Raw genomic sequence first — 23,039 nt, forward strand, 5'->3', positions numbered from 1 at the left:
GTAGGCAGCACTGGCTCAAGGCAGGCCTGGACCCTTTGTTGCTCCTTTGGCCCTAGGCTCTAAACTCCCGGCTTTTAGCTTCCAGAGGAGGTAGAGTTGCATCAGTTGTTGCTCCTCACCAGGGCCCCAGGGAGTGAGCTGGGTGAGCTCACAGCCCTGTTATCTCTGCACTTTGATTTGTGCTAAAAATCTGCCTCTAGGCCTGTTGCAGCGTCTATCTGGCTTCTGAGGCCTGAGCCCACCGACTGCCCTCAATTTACCCTCAGGATGAACTCCAGGCAGTTGGAGAGGACTATGTTGTAGTCCAAATTCACCCCTTCATACTAGCTTATTTTTATGTTAAAGTATTTATTAATATAAAAATAGCACATAGATCAGAAAATTATGGACTCTCCCAGGACTTCAACCCCACTCCCTAGGGTTGAAGCTGAAGGTGATTGGTTTCTCCATACACACCCTCAAGTATATGAGCATTTTATCTTCCTCCTATAGCAGTGGAGAGCACAAATTTGTTTTGACACCTAGTTCTTTTTACTGAAGTATTTCCTGGGAATCTTTCCATAGCAGTATGTACTGGTCCACTGCATTTTATTAAAATCTTTGTATTGTCTATATGAGGTATATATAGTTTAACCATAATTTTTAATCATTTGTGCAGCCAGATATTAAGCTGCATTAGATTTGTTAAGTGCACTGTGGCTTATGGAACCTCCTCAGGGTCTTTTCTGGGGTCCTTTCAGCCCTGGGGAGAAGGCTGAACAAAGAGAATCTTTGCAGCTCAGGACTCTCTGTGAACCTCAGGAAGTAAGAGACTTACTTACTGAAGATTAAAACATGGTTGAGAGACTCAGACTGGAGGGCTGGTCTGAGCTATGCCCTAGGGAGAGAAGGGAGAGCTTTCCAAAGGGGATGGGACTTGAACCAGAGCTTTTTTAAAAGTGGGGAAGGTAGGAATGAGTCAGATGCAAAGTGGCAAGCATTGTGGGCAGGAGAGCAGCATGGGCAGAGGCAGAGGTTTGCTGTCCCAGGTATTCGCCATCCTCTTTGTCACCCCCCAGTTCTGGTCGTCAATCAGTGGGAACCACTCGGTGCCAGTCCTCCTTGGGCTCTCAGACTTGCCAGGAGGTACTGGATGCCCAACAACAGGCAGAGCTGACTGATGGTGACAGCAGGCAGAGGAGTGGTTGCCTCTTCCTGGGGAGATTGGCTGAGCAGAGACTCCAGGAACCTTCTGAGTGCTGGAAGTGTTTGCCATCTTGACTTGGGCAGTCGTTTTGTGGTAGCATATAAAGTGAGACTCCATGGAGCTACATATGCTTAAGATTAATGCTGCTGCGTCCCTTAACCGTAGGTCCATTATACCCCCATTATAAAGCAAACAAGCAAATAAGTAGATTCCCAAAATAAATAAGTAAAATGCAATAGCAAGAAAGTGTGGAGAAAGGGGAGGAAAGTGAGAAGTCTCAGAGACTGAATTGGAGCAAATTATATTCCATGCTTGGATAATTATATCAAAATGAATCCTAGTATTATATATAATGAAAACAAACTATTCTTTAAAAGTGTGGAGAGAGCTATGATTGGGGAAATACAGGGACTTTAGGAGCATATTACAGGAAGTGTATGTGAGGAGGTGATGTAGAAGCTGAGATTTGAAGGAGGAGGAGGCCTAAGTTAGGCTAAGAAGGGGACAAGCTTTCCTAGGTGTAAACCTATGTCAGGGCCCAAAGATAGCCTGGCGTGCTGGAAAGTCAGGTGAACAGTACACAGTTTTGAAGGGTGAGATGAGATTTCAGACCCCCCTCCTCTCACTTATTTCAGAAACCTCCTAGTGGCTCTCTCTGCCTTTCCCCATTTCTATAGGTCTTAGAACCAAAGCACCCCTATGGTTCTGCCCTCCCCCTAGCCTGAGAATTAAGTCCACAGGCCTTAGGAACGAGGAATTCAAGGTCACCTGTGCCCTGGCCCCTTATCTGTCCTTCAGAAAACAGATGCCTCAGCCAAAGTGGACAGCTTGCCATTCCCAGCGGTGTTCGGTGCTGTGGCCTTCCTGGGGCTCACCTTGGCCTTCCCTGAGTGTCTTTTCCAACCTCTGGCCCAGCCGAAAGAAGGGCCATAGTACTAGTTCAAAATCATCCCTGCTGCTTCTGAGTGTCAGGTACCTTTCCCTGCTGGGTCCACCTCTTGCATGGCCCTGTGACACAGTCGTGCGTTTGCACACTCACCTTCTCTGAGAGCAGGCTGTGTCTTACTCCTTTTGACACGCTCCCTCGTGGGGGTTCTGGGCAACATGCTCATCCATCTCACAATGTGTTTTATCTGAATGGGGCTCTCTGGCTGGAAGTGTGTGGAAGGCCCCTGTGGGATATCTTAGTAAGACTGGAAAAGTGTCAAGGCTGGTCTTCCAAATTCCCAACAGTTATTAGTTATAGGATTCAGGAACAAAAAATAGAAATTCCTGGAAATTCCCAAGAGCATAAGTTATTCTGCATATTTCATAATACTTTCGAGTTTTTAAATAAGAATGACATTAATAACCCAAATTCTTTTTGTGGTAGTTTCAGAGGTTTTTCCTGTTAAAGAAATATGTAATATTTAATGGTTCTTATTAATGGACATGGTTTATTATTAGAGACATATAGTGACAAGAGCACACATGTAAAAATTATCTCATTCTTATATAGATGTTTGATAATAGAAAATGTTAAAGGAGGAGAGCATTAACACAAAATGAATGCCAGGTAAAAATAAGTGGATGATTTAAGGATAATACCACAAATATTTAAAAGTTACTCTCAAAGGTCTTGAGATACAGTGAACCTGTATCTTCTTTGCTGAGATTAGCCAGTTGCTAACAGGTTTGCTACATTTACTTGACATTGTGTCATAGACTATTCATGTTCCATATTTGTGGGGTGGTTTCCTTGTGATTAAGTTTGGGCTGGCATTTTTGGTGGAACCCACGTGGTGCTGTGTACCACCTGAGGTTTGTATCTGGAGACAGGATGTGGAATTCAATCACCAGGGGAGTGGGATCAGTGACGGCTACTTTTGTTTTAAGGCAGAGAGCTCCAGAAGGGACTTTCCCCTGCATTTGGGAATCTCTGAAAACTGTTTTGAAAAAGAGACTACCATTCTGCGATATTTGTAGCTGCAATTAAGAAACATCCTGTGTGGTCAGACAGGCCCTGGGAGCCAGTATCCTGGGGCTTGGGACCAAGCTCTACAACTCTTTTAGCTCGTAGCTATAGATGAGTTACTTCCGCTCTCTTGAGTTGCGTGAGATTGTACATATAAGGAAACAGACACTCAGAGAAGTGAAGAACTTTGCCCAAAGCTACTCAGCTAGTGAATGACGGAGCTAGGATTCAGACCCATTTTTGTTTGTGGACAAGACCCTGCCCTTGTCTTCAAGCCAGCTGTCTCCTCTGAGGAGGCTCATCAGCACTGTGGTAACACTGAGCACTAGGTACTAGTACTTAGAACCAGAGAGCACCACCCCTGGTAGACTCTGCTAGGTGAGTGGGAGGAGAAGATGCCCGTCTGCCCAGGTTCCTCTGCGTGTGGCAGGCTGTCATGTGGGTAGGCCCCAGCACCTCAGGCAGGTTGGTAGGCGGTTGTTGGGCACTCCCAGCCACCCCTGGGAGAGATGTTTTCATGCTTTGTTACAAAGATGTGCTGAAGGCACCCTGCCAGCCTCCAACTGCCCAGACAGAAGAGTGTCAGCTACAGTACTTGTCCCTGGCCCATGTTAGGGTCAGTGCCTGGGATCCCCAAATTTGCCTGTGAATCCAAAGGGTGTCCAGATAGATGAAGAAAGGCACCACCTCTGCCATCCTGGGTTCCTGAGGAAAACAGGAAACATTAGCATGGGAAAGGTGTGCAGAGACTGTGGTGGGGAGATAATGCCTGCTGGCTCTGGACACCCCAGGATTTGGGTGGAGATTCTGGAGACAGCCAGAAAGGAGGGCTGGTGGCCCACTGCACTGAGCCATCAGGAGAGTTTTTCCTGCCAGGTTCCGGCTGCTCCTCCTGCACTGCCCCTCTTCAAAGGCCTGCAGGGAAGGGGTAGAGTTCCGAGTCGGGGCCAGAGTGGCCTGGCAAGGAGCAGGCCCTGCCCTGTGAGCCTAGGAAGAGCTCTGGACAGTTCTACATCATGGGAGACCTCCAGGGTTCTGGCAGCCAGGTAGATAGGGATGCAGGGGCTCGAGGAGGGAAGCTTGGAGGAAAACAGCCCCCACCGGCTCCGCAGGCCCACAGTGCAAGCCGGGTGGACAGTGGTGGCACTTTGCTTGGCTCTTCCCAGGGAGCGCCTTCTTCCTGCTGCCAGTGGTGCTGGGAGCCTGACAAGACCTGACAGGCGAGGGCTTCCGCTCTCTGAATGCATTGCCTAAGTGTCATTACTACTACGTCACCCTAGTTCTGGCATTTCTCTATTCTGCACGCCCCTCCTCCGGCTCTGGGTCCTGAGCAGTGAGATTGCCATTTTGACCAGCTTTCTCACCAACAGCTCTTACAGGCTGTCATGTAGGTGAAAATTCCAGAGGCTGCTGTCATGTTAGGTGACCTGGGAGGTGAGGACATGGGCCCCTCTTCTGGCTCACTAGGATGCTTTGATGTTTAAAAATCCTTTTCTGGGCTCTCCGAGGTTCGCATCCTCTTATTTTTGACACACTTGTATTGCTCTTTCACTTTTTAGATATTTTGAAAGTATCCTTTATTTGGGACCTTAGAAAGCATCCAGGTAGGTGTGCACTTGGAAGGGGAAGCGAGACAGAGACCAAAACTTAAAATGTTCTTGAGACTCAGCACCAGGATAGCTTTGCTTTTTCACATGGTGTCACTATTTGGTCTTAGTTCCTAGGCTGCTTTCACTCGAGAAATCCCAAAGCTTTTGTTCCCTCCTGCTTTTTGCAGTGCCAGGGATCAAACCCAGGGCCTCCCTCATGCTAGGCAAGCACTCTGCCACTTAGCCACACCCCCAACCCCAAAATATTCTTTTTTTTTTTTTTTTTTAATTTTAATATTTATTTTTTTGTTTTTTGGCGGACACAACATCTTTGTTTGTATGTGGTGCTGAGGATCAAACCCGGGCCGCATGCATGCCAAGTGAGCGCGCTACCGGTTGAGCCACATCCCCAGCCCACCAAAATATTCTTGTTAAGGGAAAAGCAAGGAATTTCACAAAAGTCCACCCTAGGCTCTTGTACTCGGCTTATTATAAAAGGCACTGATGTTTGCTTTAAAATCAGCTCAAATACAGACATATATGAAGGTAATGGGAATTCATTTCTACTGTCCCCTCCTTCTCCTGTTCTCAGGCTGTTTTCCCTTCACAGCTGTTCATGTTGTTGGGCAAATGTCTGTAACTCTGTGTTGTTTTAAACAAAATTCACTGTGGCGATGCATAATCCAACTGTGAATGAATGAATAAATGAAATGTTACCCTTGAGAGGTAAATTCTGTTATGTAGATTGTATAAGACTGGCTGTCTTCTGACTGTGATGTCCATCCTGCCATGGTCCCACGTCTCTGTCACCCGCTGTTGCAGGGGTCTGCAGAGAATTCCATGATGTGGATGAGCCAGAATGTTACATCTTTTTTTTTATGTTTATTTTTTTAGTTGTACATGGACACAGTACCTTTATTTTATTTGTTTATTTTTATGTGGTTCCTGGGATAGAACCCAGTGCCTCACACATGCTAAGCAAGCACTCTACCACTGAGCCACAACCCCGGCCCCAGAATGTAACTTCTTGATAATGACTTCTTCAGCTTTTTCTGCTTCACCCTACTGGTCTCTAAAATCATTTTTATCATGCTTTTAAAGCTTTTTTAAAAAAAAATTTTGTTTAATAACCATAGCATGTGTTTATTATAGAAAAATTTTAAAAATCGGACAAACAGTAAAATAATAAAAAAATATTGCCCCTGAGGCCAGTCATGTGGCTCATGCCTTTAATACCAGCAGCTTAGGAGGCTGAGGCAGGAGGATTACAAATTCAAGGCCAGCCTCAGCAAGTTAGCAAGGCATTAAGCAACTTACCAAGACCCTATCTCAAAATAAAAAGGGATGTGACTCAGTGGTAAACCATCCCTGAGTTCAATTCCCAGTACCAATGACAGAATGAATGAATCCCCAGTATCAATGAATGAATGAATAAACCAACGAACACATGAACTGTGAATGAATGAATAAATGAAATGTTACCCTTGAGAGGTAAATTCTGTTATGTAGATTGTGTAAGACAGATAGATGTCTTTCACATCCAGTATCTCATCCAAGCCTTCATTAAGGGAGGCAGGTGATAATTAGTCCTGTCTTAACAGATGGAAAAACTAAACAGAGAGGTTAGATGTTTGCCCAGTGGTACACAGTGTGGTAGACAGAGCTGGGGGTGCACTTGTCATATAATCCATCACTAATGCTTCCCTCCTCTGTATTCCACTGTCTTCTCACCTCTGGATGGAGAGTAATTTGGGCATTGGATTTCAGATTCATTGAAGTGCCTAAGTCAAAGGTTAATAGACAGTACCTACAGGAAGGCACCTCATAGACTTAGGAGAAAAGTCAGAAAACATGCTGCTCAGATTTATAGATGGTGGCAGGTGAGGATTGTTTGTGGTTTGGAGCACAGAATAGGCTTAGAAACCACTCAGAGGGGGCCTGAGGTGTAGCCCCATGGTGGAGCACAGGGCTAGCATGCATGAGGCCCTGGGTTCAGCACCAAAACTGAAAACCTCACAGGGCTCTAACTATAGGCCAGAGGCAACAGGGTGCCATTTAAAAGGAGTGGAGACAAACAGTATCTTCCATTTCCATAGGCACATGGCAGGGAAGCCTGATTTGATGCTCCATCAGTGACCGCTGTGGACCACTATTGGACATGCATTTCAGCACATGAAGTTCACTTTGATTATTGAGAATTTTAGGAGCCACAGTGGGAGGGTATGATACATAAGCAAGAGAAGGAACCTAGGAACTCCCAGGACAAATACTGTGGCTATGAGGTTTCCCCTGGAGAGGATGGCTTTGGGGAGGAAGAGGCGCAGGCCAAGACTTGGTGACCAGAGGCCAGGCAGAAAGGGCCAAGAATGGCAGTTAGTTGAGAGAGGGTCCAGTTAGTCAGGGTATAAAAGAATTTCTTAGCATTCAAGTTCAGGACTGGAAGTGAAAGGCATGTAGTGGGGCAGACTGGCTCTTGACACTGACCTCTGGCCCCTGTGGTGTTGGGATTCTCTCACTCTGGGTTTCTCATCCTGTAAATGGGGGTGATGATGATACCAGCCTGACAAAAGCACAATTTTTTTTTAACTATATGATTTATTTTATTTTTTTTCAGTCATACATGACAGCAGAATGTATTTTGACATATAATACATACATGGAATGTACATACATCAATCATATTGTCTATTCTATTCTGCTGCCCTTCCTATCCCCCCTACTCCTCCCCTCCTCTCCCATCCTTTCTCTCTATCCAATCTAATGTGACACACTTTTTTTTTCTTTTTCTCATCACAACATCATACATGTATTCTGTATAACAATGAGGTTCTCCTTCCATCTTCCGTGCAACTCCCCTTCTCCCTCTTTTTCCCTCCTACCTCTCTTCCCTATTTAGTGGTAGTCTTCTTCTCATGCTCTTCCTCCCTATCCCATTTTGAGTCACCCCCCTTATATCAGAGAAGACATTCGGCATTTGTTTTTTAGGGATTGGCTAACTTCACTTAGCATAATCTGCTCTAATGCCATCCGTTTGCTTGCAAATGCCATGATCTTATTATTTTTTAGTGCTGAGTAATATTCCATTGTGTATAAATGCCACATTTTTTAAAATCCATTCATCTATTGAAGGGCATCTAGGTTGGTTCCACATTCTAGCTATTTTGAATTGTGCTGCTACAAAAGTACAATTTAAAGATGTCAGCTGAGTCTAGAATCAGGCAACACTGTCTTCCACAAAATAGAAGGAATGTTTCCATGGAAGGGGTTAGTTTTATAGATGGAAAGGCTGAAGCAAAAAGAAACGAAGAACAAAAAGTAAATTGGTCATTTCAAAGTTACTTTTCTTATAAGGCAGGACAGGGAGACAGAGCAGTAGAAAAATAACAGGTTGGGCTGGGGTTGTGGCTCAGTGGTAGAACGCTCGCCTAGCACGTGTGAGGCCCTGAGTTCGATCCTCAGCACCACATAAAAATAAACAAATAAAGATATTGTGTAAAGAAAAAGAATAAGAACGGGTTAAATCAGGTCACTTCACATTGTATTTTTGTAAGAATCAAAGCAGAGGGAGTTTCGATGCCAGTTGAAACGAGCCATTTGGGGAATCTGACAGGCACTACCTCTGATTCGGATGAAAGCTTGATGAGTGCCTACATCGACATTTGGTCTGTTGGGGCCCAGTGCAGGAGCTTAGTCCAAAACAACAGCTTCCTATGATTTTTATTTAGCATGTCTCAGTCTACTTGTGAGATTGAGTGCGTCACTGAGTGAAGAGGGCAGCGTAGGCCTGGCTTGTGCTGCTTGTTTCAAGCAGAGGGTGGTTAGGCTCCACATAATGGAAGCTGTAGAAAGGTCTCCATTTGGATTTTGTCTGTGACCTGCTTCTGTAGCCTTTCTGTTCCCTGCCACCTGGTCTCCATGTTTCTTCTCTGCCTCTCTCTCCTTGGCCTGGGTTCTGTGTTTCTCCCACCTAGATCACCCGCACCTCAGTCTTTATTTTTTAGAAATCTGCCACTCCTTGGTTTCATTTTCTTCTCTGAACTCTTAAGTATTTTGTATGACGAGGTTATTTTACTTCTAAGATTAAACTGTATGACCCAACTCCACTTGACCTTGAACCTCCTCCGAGGCCTGCAGTAGAAGCAGTTTCTAGCTGCTCAGGCCTCGGCTCACTCCTTCCTCCCTCATTGTGTTCTTTCCCCTGGGTATTTGCAGGTATTACCTTCCTCTCTGAAGAGTAAAGCTTTAAAGGCACCTGAGGATTTGGCACCACCTCCTTACTGGATCCTAAGTCTGTGCTCAGGATTGAGTCTCCCAGGCCTCCCTCCATGAGTCGTACTTTGGAGTCTGCTCAGTGAGAGGATTTTAGAGCCAAAGGAGGGATAGCAGAACCAGCACTGCTTCCCCATAAAAAAAATGAAATCCCCACTTCCCCTAAGTTCTCCTGTCTATGGCCAGAAGAACTGGCCAGACCCAGCTAGGCCACTTCAACCAGCGGTTTCTGGGCTCCGTGTTTTCCCCTCCACAGCATTTCTACCAGTGTGCCATGACCCTCGGAACTCCTCCTTTGAAGAGTCTGGAATGATATAGTCTGGCACGGTGGCACACACCTGGAATCTCAGTGAATCAAGAGATTTAGGCAGGAGGATCGCAAATTTGAGGCCGGCCTGGGCAACGTGGGAAGATTCTGTCTCAAAATAAAAAAAATAAAAGGGCTGGGCCGGTGTGATTCTACATCATGTACAACAGAATGAGAAATTATACTTCATTACATATGAAGTATCAAAGTGCATTCAACTGTCATGTATAGCTAATTAAAACAAATTAAAAAAAATTTAAAGGGCTGAGGATGTAGCTCAGTGGTAAAACACCTCTGGGTTCAATCCCTAGCCCCACCCCACCCCAAGCAGGGGGGGGGAGTCTGGAATGGTCTAGACAGCAGGGTCACATGCCCCTGGAAACTGAGGCTGGTGGAGGATTGATCTCTACAGACCTGCTTCATTCTGTAGTAAACAGACATCTTTTTTTTTTCAATTATATAATGGTGTTCATTTATTCAGCGAACAATCACTGACATTTACTTTCTGAGAGCCAGTCCACTAAGACTTGAGGGTTAGTGTGAACCTAATAGATGAAAATCTCTGCCCTGCAGGTCTTATATTTGGGGGGGAAGAGACCAAGCACCAAGCAATTGAGTAAATATGTGTGCTCTGCGCCAGGTGGTGTAGGAGCTGTGGAGACCGTCGAGGCAGGGATGGAGGGTGCGAGTACTCTAGGTTGGGCTAGTTTTGGATAGGATGGTGAGGGCAGGTCTCACTGAAATGGTGACATTTGGGGAACTACCTGAAGGTGGGGCAGTGATCTGTAGAGATAGAGGACTTGCAAAGAACTCAGGGGCAGCATCAGCTGCAGGGCCCCATGGCAGAATATGGCCACTGTGCTCAGCCCAGAAGGCCTTATTGGCCTGTGGAAACCCCATGGAGGGATTTGACCCTAGAAGGGACAGATTTCCCTGGACAGATAGGCTCATTCTGACTGCTACATGGCAAGTGGGTGGAAAGGGAAGTAGAGAATCAATCAGTAGGAGGCTGCTGTACTAACTCAGGCCAGAGACGATGCGGGCTCAGATGAGGGCCAAGGCAGTGAAGGTGAGGAGGATGATGGATTCTGAGTCCTGATTAAAAGCAGAGCCAACAGGATTTGCTAATTCTATCATTTTGGCCTTACCAGCTGGAAGGTTGGAGGATTTGGGGATGTTTGTTTGTTGTTATTCTTGTTTTATTTGAGATGGGGTCTCACTCTAATGCCCATTCTGGCCTCAAATTCCAAGGCTCAAGCCAGCCTTCTGCATTAGCCTCCAGAGTAGCTGAACTACAGGTACTACCATGGGAAAGACTAGGAGGAAGGCCCACAGGCTCAGTTTGGGGTGGATGAGTTTGTGATATCTTTGGACATCCATGTGGAGATGTCAGAGAAGCTAGAGCTAGAGAAATAAATTTAGGAGCCATCAGCATACAGAAGGTATTGAAAGCTATGATTGTGAAGAAAGGAGGAGCAGAGGTGGAGAACAGAGACCTTCAGAAACCAGGAAGAAGCAGCTGAGGAGGTTGACAAGGAGCCTGTGAGGGTGAAGGAAAGCCTGGGAACCCAGGGAAGAAAAGGTGCAGAGGAGGGGCTGAGCACCGGGTCACATGCTGCTATTGGTCAGGTAAGGTGAAGATAATACCTGCTCGTTACAGAGAGGTTCCAAAGTACAGCAACATAAAAAGCCAATAAATCACCTACCACCCTGTTCGTGTAGGGGAACTTCCTTCTATTCCTCTGTACTTCTTTTTATGGACATCATGTGCTTTATGTGGTTTTATATTGTTTTGGGGTTTTGTTTGTTTGGTACTGAGAATGGAACCTAGGTTCACTCTGTCACTACTTGGCTACATCCCCAGCCCCTTTTCTAATTTTTATTTTGAGACAGGATCTCATTTGCCCACGCTAGCCTCAAATTTGTAATCCTCCTGCCTCAGCCTCCTGAGTAACTGGGATTACAGGCTTGTGCCACCACACCTAGCTGTATTCTGCTGTTCTTTATTAACAAGTTATTAAATATTCTAAGAAAACATAAGTTTAATGGCTGGATAATATTCCATTTTCTGGATATGCCCAGTTTCTAAACCACCCCTCTATTACTGTGCATTGAATCTTTTCTAATTTTTCAGTATTATAAACAACACAGCAATAAATACTTCTGTGTTTTCCTACAAGAAGAATCAGAGAGTAAAAGGACATGAACTAGGCTGGGGTTGTAGCTCAGTGACAGAATGCTTGCCTGGCATGTGTGAGGCCCTGAGTTCCAGCTCTAGCACCTCAAAACCAAGAGAGAGAAAGAGACATGAACATTTTTAGGTAAAGCTTGAATTTGCAGCCACAGTTTCTCCTGGACAGAGTTGACCAGTCACTTTTTTTTTTTTTTTAATATTTCCTTAGTTGTAGATGGACACAAGATCTTTATTTATTTATTTTTATATGGTGCTGAGATTTGAACCCAGTGTCTCGCACCTGCTAGGTGAGTGCTGTACCGCTGAGCCACAAGCCCAGCCCAGTCACTTTTTAACTGTGCGCTTCTTTCATGTCTCTTCTCTCCCTGGGGTTCAGAAGTCACCCCGCTCCTGCTCCCTGCTGTACTAGTGAGTCCCATTTCTCCTGGGCAGGTCGATATCATGCCCCCTCAGTAGGCCTGGCCATGTTCTGACACTGCCCTTGTCCTGACATTAGCCTGAACCCCTCACCCAGGGTGTTCATCAGCCCAGCAGGAGGCAGAGCTTCCCCAGAGGCTACTGCAGTGCTAGAACAAAATACTCCAGGGCTGGCCTCGGCTCAGGGGTAGAACCTTACCTCGCACGAATGAGGCACTGGGTTCGATCCTCAGCACCCCATTAAATATAAATAAATAAAATAAATTCACTATTAAAAAAAAAAAACAACGCGATACTCCACTGCTGGTGTTTAACATGTTAGTCCTGCCTGCTCTGCTGCCTGAGTCACCTAAATGGCATGAATGAGAAGGCACTCTGGGAACATAAAGGCCCTACTTGTGTGAGAAGGAACGAGTGTGAGCAGTAGTGTCTGCTCCAGGCCCTGAAACCACAGAGACCTAGAGCAGGGCCGCTGACCCAGGTGGGTGCTGGTGACTAGAGCAGTGTGAGGGTTTGGGGGCTGTGGAGTGGGCAGGTCCAGGCATGTGGCTTTTCTTGTCAGCCGGGCTCATGCAGTGTGCTGCATCTGCTTCCCAGTGGCATGTGTGTGTCATGGCCAGGAATCACTGAGGCCAGAACAGCTCTGCAGAGCCGGGCAGAGCTGGAAGGGCCTTGGAGATATTTAACTCTGTGTGGCATTTTGCTCAGGAGGACACAAGTGGGACAGCAGGAAAGCTCTGGGCTCTGAGTCCCAGCCCTGTGCTTCTCAGCCTGGTGCTTCCCAGACTGGCAGGGCTCCCTTTCCTGCCCACTCCGCCTGCTGAGTTTGCTGTTGCCCATTCTCAGAATCCAGCTGAGATCATCTCCCATCTGTCCTCTATAGCAGTGGGAGGTGTTTGGGGGAGGTGTTTTTCGATTTGTTGTTGTTATTTTTTTTAAATACAGCCATGATCCTGCCGATCCTTTCAGAACCTGCTAGGCTTTCTGCTGCACCAGGGAAAACACCCACATGCTTACGGTGCCCTTCTGCACTCAGGGAACCCAGCCTTAGCTGGACCAGCTACACGGCCCTTCTCTCCCCAGGGACCCTATCTTCCTCCTCCTGCTCTGTTCCCTCACATCTGCTTCCCACCTCCAGGAAACCCTACTTAGCTTGCCTGTCCTGAGGCCTAGTCCTCAGGAAAACCCCCCCTGGCCAATCATCCCAGACCAATGTGTTCTGAGTGTGCCCCACAGTAGTCAGTACTTGTCCTTATAAGCCCTGGCCATTGGTCACAGATGTTTGTGTCAGTTCCTTGCCTTTTTAGCGTGGCCTGGCACATGATGGTAGATACTTAGCAAATATTTGTTGAAGTAGTGAATGAAAGCAGCTGTCAGGGACCAGGAGGGTGGAGGAGTAGTGAGGGTGTCAGCAGCCATAGTTCCTAGGTTCCTAGGTGAGAAGGGCACTGCAGAGTCCCCCAGCATGTCCCTTTGCCTGCCCGCAAAACCACCCTGACTTTGGAAGTGCTCTGAGTAGTGTGGAGCCCTCTCTGCCTTACAGCTTCAGCAGGAGAGATCTGGGTCCTTCTGGAACCTGGGCAGGCCTTTCCTGTACCTCAGCAGTATCTCAGAATCTTTTTTTTTTTTTTTTCCACTCAAAACACTTAAATGTTTTTCCCTCTCTCCTCAAGCATGAAAGTACCCCAGTCCCTCTGTAAAGAATTTGGAGAACACAGGGAAACATTATCATCAAGAAAATAAGGATCCTGGGCAGCTGCACTGCTCAGAGAGAAGCACGTTAACACCGGGGCCACGTCTTTCCGGTTTTGTTTCTCTGCGCATCTGTGCATTTTCATGCCATCCAGCCCCTCTGTTGGTGAACCTGGAGAGTTCAGTGTCTTCTCGGTCTTAGTGACGGTATTTGGAGGTGGGCAGCAATCAGCCTCCTGGCAGAGGTTGCCACCCAGAGCCGGTGCCTCCCTCCCCCTTCTGTGGACGACTCCAGGCTTCTTTCTGTCCTGGCTCTTCTCCTCTCAGGCAAGAGCACCCTTTCCTCTCTGTTCCCTTTCCCAGAACCTTCTCTGGCTCCTCAAGGATGATATTCCTTTTATTTTAGTTCAGGTCCTCTTCACACGCTTAGGGGTTAACTCTTGAGGCAACTGGAGGGTGTTAGCATGTCAGGGAGCCTCGCGGCTATGCTCCGAACAAAACTAGCCCAATTATGTTTTTATGCATGCGCAAATAGACCACAGTAAATCCCATCATTGGGTATAGTAAATGGACACTAAAAATTATATTTATCTTAGAAAAGAAAAAAAGAAACAGACCCCACGCCATTCCTGGGGGTTTGGCCTCAGGCGACCTGCCGGAGTGAATCCAGCCTGCTCTTGTGTGCCCTGAGAGGAGTGGGGTGACCTAGATTGGCAAATGGGAAGCAGAGAGCACTGTAGAGTTGCTGGCCTGGAAAACCGGGCACTAGGTCAGCACCTAGATTACTAATTGATAGGAAAGGTTAGGAGAGAATCAACTAGACCCATTTTCCCAGAGCCTCCCTCCCTGCTGCCAGGGGCCTGGGGCAGCCTCTGCCCTTTCCCTAGACACTGCTGACCCCACCTGCATAGAAGCGAGGAGGAAGTAGCAACTGGGTCAGCTGCACCAGGGGCAAGAAGTAGAGGACGGTCTGGGCCCTTCTCTCTGAATGAAGAAACTCGTGCCCAGGGAGCTCCCTCGAAGTTTCCACTTCTCTGGCTAGTGGTAAGACAGGGACCTGGGGAATTCTCTGTCTGGCAAGGTCCCCTGGGGTTCCAGTGGGCTGGCTAGATCTGGCATAGCATCTGAGCAGTGCTGATGAGGATAGCAGCAGCCAGGATCTCTAGTCGGCATCTACTGCATACCTCGCACTGTTAAGCAGTTACTGCATGCTTATTTCCACACACCATCTTTGGTTTGGGTGCTAGGATCTCAACTTGAGGGCTGAGAACCTCCTAGAAGTTAGCATGTTCCCCAAGTTACAGAGAGAAAGGGACAGAGCCAGGGTTTGACCCCAAGCCTGACACAGATTCTGATAGAATTAACTTCTGTGGACTGATTCATCTCAGTGATAGTATAGTAGTAGCAGAGAATAGGTAACCTGGCAAATGCTACACCTGAAAATGGTGTGGCTCAGATTTGGTTTTAGTGTATTTATTCATTCAGTTAAGTGGATGTTGAACACCCACTTGCAGGCACTGTGACAGACCTTGAGCCAGTTACTTTCCCTCTTCATACTACAGTTTCCTCATCAGGTAAATGGAGATGATAATAGTACCCAACTTCTTAGGGTTGTACAAGTTAGAAGTGTTAGCATATGCAGAGCCTGGCCACAGTAAGCCCCAGAGAATGGAAGCCAGTTCCCCTGGATGATGGCAGCAGCGGGCTTAGGCTCTAGTGCAGGGAGAAGGCCCATCAGGCTGCCTCACACAGCAGAGGGGGCTGGTGGAGGAGTCCTGGCCCCCACTCATCCCCAGGGCAGGGCAGAAGTGTTCCCACCAAGCACACAGCCTGCCTGCAGGCAGCACAGAAGCCCTGGAGGAACACAAAGAGCACTTGAGAACTACCCAGCCATCGGCTTGCCCTGGAAAGGAGCCCTGCCCCTGGTGGAGAGAGGAGCCCTGCCCCTGGTAGAGAGTGGGGCCCAGGACAGTGGGTCTTGGTGGGAAGGATTAGTAGTCCAGGGGGCTTGGTCACTCTGACCCCATTCCAGGCCTCTCTGGAGCTAGCAGCCATTTGCATTAGGCTCCTAACTACTACTGCCCACAAAATTGACCTGCCCAATGGGAAGTGGATGGAACTGTACCTCCCCTGCACCTAGGCTCCCAAAGGACTGTCTCTCTTCATGGGGCAAGACAGTGGGAGCTGGGATGGGAGCAGTAGGACTGGCTTTGTGTGTACACGTGCAGGCACCCCAGATATGGAGCTTCCTGGGATTTATCCACAAAAATTCTTTGGCTAGCGACTCCACTGTTTGAGGGGGGTACTCAACTACTTTATGCGCCCCTCCTAATGGCTGCAGGGCCCTTATCTTGTCTGAGGCTCTGAGGCTCCTGATCAGAGGGCTATGGCCCTGGCCTGTGGAAAGGGGAGACTGACAGCAGCGGGAGCAACAGCGCAAATCAGTGTCTTCAACCAAGTGGGGTTAAACCTAGTGCCCGGCTGTGCTATTTTTAGTGACAGGGCTGAGGAGAGGAAAGGAGAGCAGGGTTCCTCCCAGGGCAGTGGTGGGTAGGGATCCAGGCTGTGGCCTGGCCCAGTGGGTCAGGAGAGGGCCTGGGCAGAGTTGCTCCTGGCTGTGTGAGCTGAGCACAGCCAGGGGTGGGGGGCAGCCTTGGCCACAGGTAGATGGCCGACCTCAGCGTAGAAGGAAGGCAGGGCTATATAAAAGTCTATGACTTTTGGCAAAATACAGGGTGGACTGCAGCACAGTGGTTAGATCTAAATATGAAACAGCCCGAGGGATACATGTGGGTTTCAGAACAGCTGAACCACAGCTCCCCTTCTCTTTCAGCTGATGTCCTTAAGAGGTCACAACCAGAGGAGACAACTCAGGCTCAGAGAAATGTTGGCATAGGAGCCAGGGACCCCAGAACTACATTTGATCCCAAGAGACAACCACTTGCACCCTGAAACAGAACAGTTCTGATCTACTACTGGTATTCTGGAACAGGAACCTGGGCTCGGGGCTGGTGACATGGCCAGAGAATACTGCTGTCAGAGGTCTGGCCAGGCCCCAACCCTGNTTTTTTTTTTTTTTTTTTTTTTACCAGATTGAACCCAGGGGTACTTTACCACTGAACCACATTCCTAACCCTTTTTAATTTTATTTAGAGACAAGGTCTCACTGAGCTTGATTAGCACTAAGTTGCTAAGTTGCTGAGGCTGGCCTCAAATTTGAGGTCCTCCTGCCTCAGCCTCCCAAGCTGCCAGTATTACAGGCATCTGCTACAACACCTAGCACACTTAACAGCTTTTCCATCCCTGTCTTTCTGTTCCAGGATCCAGTCTAGGATCCCACATTCCTTTAGTTACATCTCCAGAGGCTGCTCATTGTCTGTGAGGCTTTCCTTAGTCCAAAAGCGAGAGTCTTCCCCCACCTTTCCTCTAACTTGTCCTACTCTGCTCTAATAATTTGGAAAGTATACACTCTGCTTATGGCATCTTAGTAGTCATTTAAATTTTTCCACGTATATTTGACGGGACTGTATGTTAGCATCTCTGGTCAGCATCTGAAAGTAAAAGGTCTTGAGCAACCAAATGCCGCCGCTCCCTCTAACCTTCAGTGCTGTTTGTAAGATTTACCCGTTTATTTTATTACAATTTAAATTATTTTTAGAAAAGGTAACATTCCTGTAGTTCTAAATTTAAAAGGTTCAAAAGGTACAGTGAAAAAAAGTCTCTCTCCCATAGTGAACCTGAAACTCAGTCCCCTGACCCCAAGCTGTTGGTGTTCCCAAAGTTGTATGTAGCCTTCCAGAGCTGCTTCACAGAGATCAGTACAGCTTCTTTGTATCTTCACTTATATTTTAGAGATACTTCCGTATTACCCCATAACTAACTTTATTCTTGCTGAGTATGGTGGCACATACTGTAACTTCAGCTATTCAGGAGACCGAGGCAGGAGGATTCCAGGTTTGAGGTCTTCCTAGACAACTTAGTGAGACCCCGTCTCAAAGTAAGAAATAAAAAGGGCTGGGGGTCTGGAACTGTAGCTCAGTGGTAGAACACTTGCCTAGCACATGTGGGGCGCTGGGTTTGATCCTTGGCACCACATAAAAATAAATAAAATAAAGAAATTGTGTCCATCTACAACTAAAAAAATAAATAAACACTTGGAATCAACCTAACGAAAGAGGTGAAAGACCTCTACAATGAACACAACAGAATGCTAAAGAAAGTAATAAAAAAATACTTAAAAGATGGAAAGATCTACCTTGCTCTTGGATAGCAGAATTGTCAAAATGACCATACTACCAAAAGCACTATACAGATCTAATGCAATTCCAATCAAAATCCCAATGGCATTTCTCCTAGAAATAGAAAAGGCAGTCATGAAATTCATCTGGAAAAATAAGAGACCCAGAATAGCTAAAGCAATCCTTAGCAAGAAGAGTGAAGCAGATGGCATCACAATACCAGACCTTAAACTATACTACAGAGCAATAGTAACAAAAACAGCATGGTATTGGCACCAAAATAGACTGGTAGACCAGTGATACAGAATAGAGGACACAGAGACTAACCCACATAATTACAGTTATATTAGACAAAGGCGCCAAAGACATACATTGGAGAAAAGATAGCCTATTCAATAAATGGTGCTGGGAAAACTGGAAATCCTTATGCAACAAAATGAAATTAAACCCCTGCCTCTCACCATGCACAAAACTCAACTCAAAGTGGATCAAGGACCTAGGAATTAAACCAGAGGCCCTGTGTCTAATAGAAGAAAAAAACAGGTCCAAATCTCCATCATGTCAGATTAGGGCCATACTTCCTTAATAAGACTCCTATAGAGCAAGAATTAAAATTTAAAAAAAAATGGGATGGATTTAAACTAAAAAGCTTGTTCTCAGCAAAAGAAACAGTGAGATGAATAGAGACCCTACATCTTGGGAGCAATTTTTTACCACTCTCATATCAGATAGAGCACTAGTCTCTAGGGTATATAAAGAACTCAAAAGACTAAACAACCAAAAAAAAAAAAAAAACAAATAACCCAATCAATAAATGGGCCAAGGAACTGAACAGACACTTCTCAGAAGATGATATACAATCAACAACTATATGAAAAAATGTTCAACATCTCTAGCAATCAGTGAAATGCAAATCAAAACTACTCTTAAGATTTCATCTCACTCCAGTCAGAATGGCAGCTATTAAGAATACAAACAACAGGGCTGGGGATGTGGCTCAAGCGGTAGTGCGCTCACCTGGCATGCGTGCGGCCCGGGTTCGATCCTCAGCACCACATACAAACAAAGATGTTGTGCCCGCCGAAAACTAAAAAATAAATATTAAAATTCTCTCTCTCTCTCTCTAAAAAAAAAATACAAACAACAATAAGTGTTGGCGAGGATGTGGGGGAAAAGGCACACTCATACATTGCTGGTGCGTCTGCAAACTGGTGCAGCCAATAAGGAAAGCAGTATGCAGATTCCTTGGAAAACTAACCCAGCTATCCCACACCTCGGTGGGATACCCAAAGGACTTAAAAACAGCATACTACATACAGGGATACAGCCACATTGAAGTTTATAGTCACACAATTCATAATAGCTAAACTGTGGAACCAATCTAGATACCCTTCAGTAGATGAATGGATAAAGAAAATGTGGTGTATATATACCCAATGGAATATTACTCAGCAATAAAAGAGAATAAAATCACAGCATTTGAAGGTAAATGGATGGAGTTGGAGAATATAATGCTAAGTTAGCCAATCCCAGAAAACCAAATGCCAGTGTTTTCTCTGATATAAGGAGGCTGATTCATAGTAAGATAGGGAAAGGAGCATGGGTAGAGTAGCCGAACTCTAGACAGGGCAGAGGGGTGTGAGGGAAAGGGAGGGGGCAGGGGGTTAGCAATGATGGTGGAATGAGATGGACATCATTACCCTAAGTGCATGTATGAAGGCACGAATGGTGTGAATATACTTTGTATACAAGCAGGAAAAAAGTGTAGGGGGGTGTAGCTCAGTCCCCAATACCTCAAAAACCACACACACACACACACACACAAATTCATGCTTGTCTGTGGCTGCATAGAATTCCATGTGTTCATATAAGTCCCCTGTTAGTGGACATTTAGCTTATTTCCCATCCCTTACTAGTCAAACAACGCTATAATGAATAATCTTTTACCGATACTTTATCATTTTGCTTATGTGGAAGTAACTGTAGGATATAACACAGGATGGGTATTTCTGGGTCAAAGAGTATTTATACTTGTAATTTAGATGTTGGCCAAATTACCCTCTATAGAGGCTGCACCAGTATACCAAACGCAAACACATGCTTAGCAGCAATGTGTGTTTTGAGTATCTTGTTTTGTAGTGCTGGGAATGAAACCCAGGGCCTGTGCATGCTGGGCAGCCACTGAACCCCATGCCCAGCATGTTAGTAGGTTTTAATCAGATTGTTAAAAAAAAAAAAAAAAGTTGTGTCTGTATTTTAATTTGCATTTTTCTTTTATCAAATAGTTGCTTTGATTTTAGTACTAGGGATTGAACCCAAGGGATCCTTTACCACTGAGCTATATCTCCAGCCCTTCTTATTTTTATTTATTTATTTAAATTTTTTTTTTTTTTTTAGTTGCAGTTGGGCATATACCTTTATTTTATTTATTTATTTTTCTGTGGTGCTGAGGATTGAACCCAGCACCTTGCACATGCTAGGCCAGTGCTCTACCGCTGAGCCCCAGCCCCAGCTCCTTATTTTTTATTTTGAGATGGGGTCTCTCTCCAGAGTAGTACTGGGAATACAGGCTTATGCCAATGCCACTGTACCTGGCGTCACTTGAATCTTCTTCATCCTGTAACCTTGAATTATTTCCTTCTGTCCCTCATCCTGCCCTGGCTTCTCCATGAATCTTCAGTCTTTCTCTGTTGACCTCTCTGACCACAAACCTCTTGGTGGCCCTGCTACCCTTCTTCAAGCGAGCATACTCTTGTATGTTTATTTCCCTAACATATTTGTCCCCAAACTAGTCTCCATTCACTATATCCCAGCTTCCTCATTATCCCTGTTCTTCCCTCCCAACCATTTGACTGAAACTTGCCTCAGAGGGTCATTGATGGCTGTTTGCCAGTTGATCACTCTGAATATCCATAGTGTTTGAAACGGCTGGCCACCCCTTGAAATAGCCCTTCCCTTGACTCTGAGACACATAGCTGCCCCAGGTCCTTTCTTTCTCTGCCCACCACCCCATTGCCTGCCTAGCACCTCTTCCTTTTTCTTACCTGGACGCGTTGCTTGCTTTCCATGGTGAACTGTGCCTTTTCCCACGGCTATCACATCAACAGAGTGCCTCCCATATCTACAGGTCCCTAACCCCCCAGTTCCAACCACTTAGACTCTGAATACCCTTAGCTGGTCTAGTTGGTCCTCTAGGAGGCCAACTAAGAGGTTGCTGTGCAAACCCAAGCAAGGGAGTGCCTGGGAAAAGGAGTGGGTAGGGTTCAAATGCGGTGAGGGGCGGCTTACTACCAGCTGGAGTTGCCTCATTGGGGAGCAGTGGACTCAAGGCTATACTTTTCCATCACCAGGGTGGTTAAAAAATAAAAATCCCAGTGCCCAAACTGTTCCCCAAACCAACCAAGTGAGAATTTCCAGGGATGGACCCAGACATCCATATTTTTAAAAACTCCTCAGTGATTCCAACATTGAAGTTGGTGGACCTAGAATAGGGTAAGAGGGGGAGAAGTCTCAGATCACCCTCAGGTTCTGGCTTTGATGAGTGGGTAGGTAGGCAGGTGGGTCACCAAAGTGGGGATTCCCAGAGGAGGGGCAGTTTGGGGAGAGAAGAAGGGTTCTTAGGTGTAGATTGAGATTGACCCACCTGTGGATTTCCAAGAGAATGGCCCCACAAATGCTTAAATATCCCTGAGGTAGATCTACACCACCACCCCTAATCCTGCCGCAGGCCTACTCTGCTGTGGTTTTGTCCCTGCAGTTCCGTACCAGGAGGTCTCGCAGTGCCTCCTGATCTCACTACCTCCGACTGCGGCATTTGTGAACAGTATTTTACTTGACAGGGATGGAGCGTCCTCCCCCAGGTGATGTGGACACGGGTCACATCCTCTAACCCACCTGAGAACGACCCCAGGGGGAAGCTCCTCTCCCCAGGCCTATTGCAGGGCTGTTAGTAGGAGCTGAGCCCAGCAGGAGCTCAGGACAGCAGGGGTTCCGGACCTGAGTGCTGGTGGGGCGCCTGGGAGTCGGAAGGTGCGATGCATATCTAGGTCTCCAAGAGGCCTGGGGAAGTGGGAAAAGCCCCTCAAGTCATTCTGACATGGCTTCTGGAGACGCAGGCTCAAAAAACAGGCTGCTGCAGAGGAGGCAGGGAAAGGCAGCACAATGGCGATGGGTGGCGGTGGCGCATCATTCACTTGGTTAGTGAAAACTGCTCTCAACCCCATCATCCTTATGTGGGAGGGCGGGAGGAGGGCAAGTGACTCCACCACACAGGAGGAGGGACCCTGGGAGGAGCACAGCAGGGACCGAGGAAGGAGCCAAAGAAGGAGCTGGAGCAGACCTCCTTCCCCATGGCCCTCAAAGGAGCCCCACTTGCCACTCCCTTCTTCACTGCCACCCCCAACTTCTTCCTGTCTCCCCTCTGTCCAGGCTAACAGGAGCTGCCCTGTAGAGGTCCATCTGCACTCAGACCCAGATGATGCCAGAGCTATGACCAGGCCTGCAGGCGTGGCACCGAGGGGAGATCAGCCATGGAGCAGCCACAGGAGGAGACCCCTGAGGTCCGGGAAGAGGAGGAGAAAGCGGAAGTGGCAGAGGCTGAAGGAGCCCCAGAGCTCAATGGAGGACCAGAGCTTGCACTTCCTTCCAGCAGCTACACGGGTGAGGAAAAGGGCTGGCCAGGGACGCGGGCAGAGGGGCAGAGCAGGCGGAACTAGGCTCCTAGCCCTCTGCAGACAGCATCCTGTGGGTGCAGAGCAGCAGAGTGAGACTGGAGCCCAGCGGCCTGGCTCCCGCCCCTCCCTGCCGCTCTGCAGCTGCAGGACCTCCTGCAGATTGCCCCCCTTCTTTCTGGATAACAGAGATGGTAGGCGATGTGGGCTTCTGCAAAAATTGAGTGAGCGAGCCTGTGTAACGCACGTCCTCGGTGCTGCTGTTATCCTACCACTGCTGCCACCAGCATCCAGGGCCAATCTGCGTTAAGTCACTAGAAAGGTTGTTTGTTCCTGTGATTCTTAGGATCAGTGGGCACTCAACTCAGCTGACCTGGTGCTAAATCTGTGCATCCTGATGAGCTGCACTGGATCAGGCATTAGTACTAAGCAGTTAGAATGGATGACTGTAATTCACGTCACTTTTGTGCAGCCAGTTTCAGCTTCTCGATTCTCTTGTTCACCTTATTGGTCCACTGTCAGC

The 23,039-nt window shown here is 47.0% G+C and overlaps 1 protein-coding gene across 6 annotated transcripts in view; it reads left to right on the forward strand.

Annotated features, from left to right (window-relative positions):
- The window catches only part of Ppard (peroxisome proliferator activated receptor delta), a 71,729-nt gene that overhangs the window by 33,715 nt on the left and 14,975 nt on the right, over positions 1–23,039 (forward strand). For 5 of the 6 annotated variants that reach the window (XM_015487594.2, XM_048805158.1, XM_048805155.1 and 2 more), the window contains one exon: positions 22,275–22,505. In XM_015487594.2, coding sequence (XP_015343080.1) covers positions 22,376–22,505 — 130 coding nt within the window. In that variant the 5' untranslated portion in view covers positions 22,275–22,375. Of the gene's footprint in view, positions 1–14,628; positions 14,653–22,274; positions 22,506–23,039 lie in introns of those variants that run through there. The other variant, XM_048805156.1, reaches the window with a different exon arrangement.

The sequence above is a fragment of the Marmota marmota genome, unplaced genomic scaffold (assembly GCF_001458135.2).
Source record: "Marmota marmota marmota unplaced genomic scaffold, marMar, whole genome shotgun sequence".
Taxonomy (NCBI): Eukaryota; Metazoa; Chordata; class Mammalia; order Rodentia; family Sciuridae; genus Marmota; species Marmota marmota.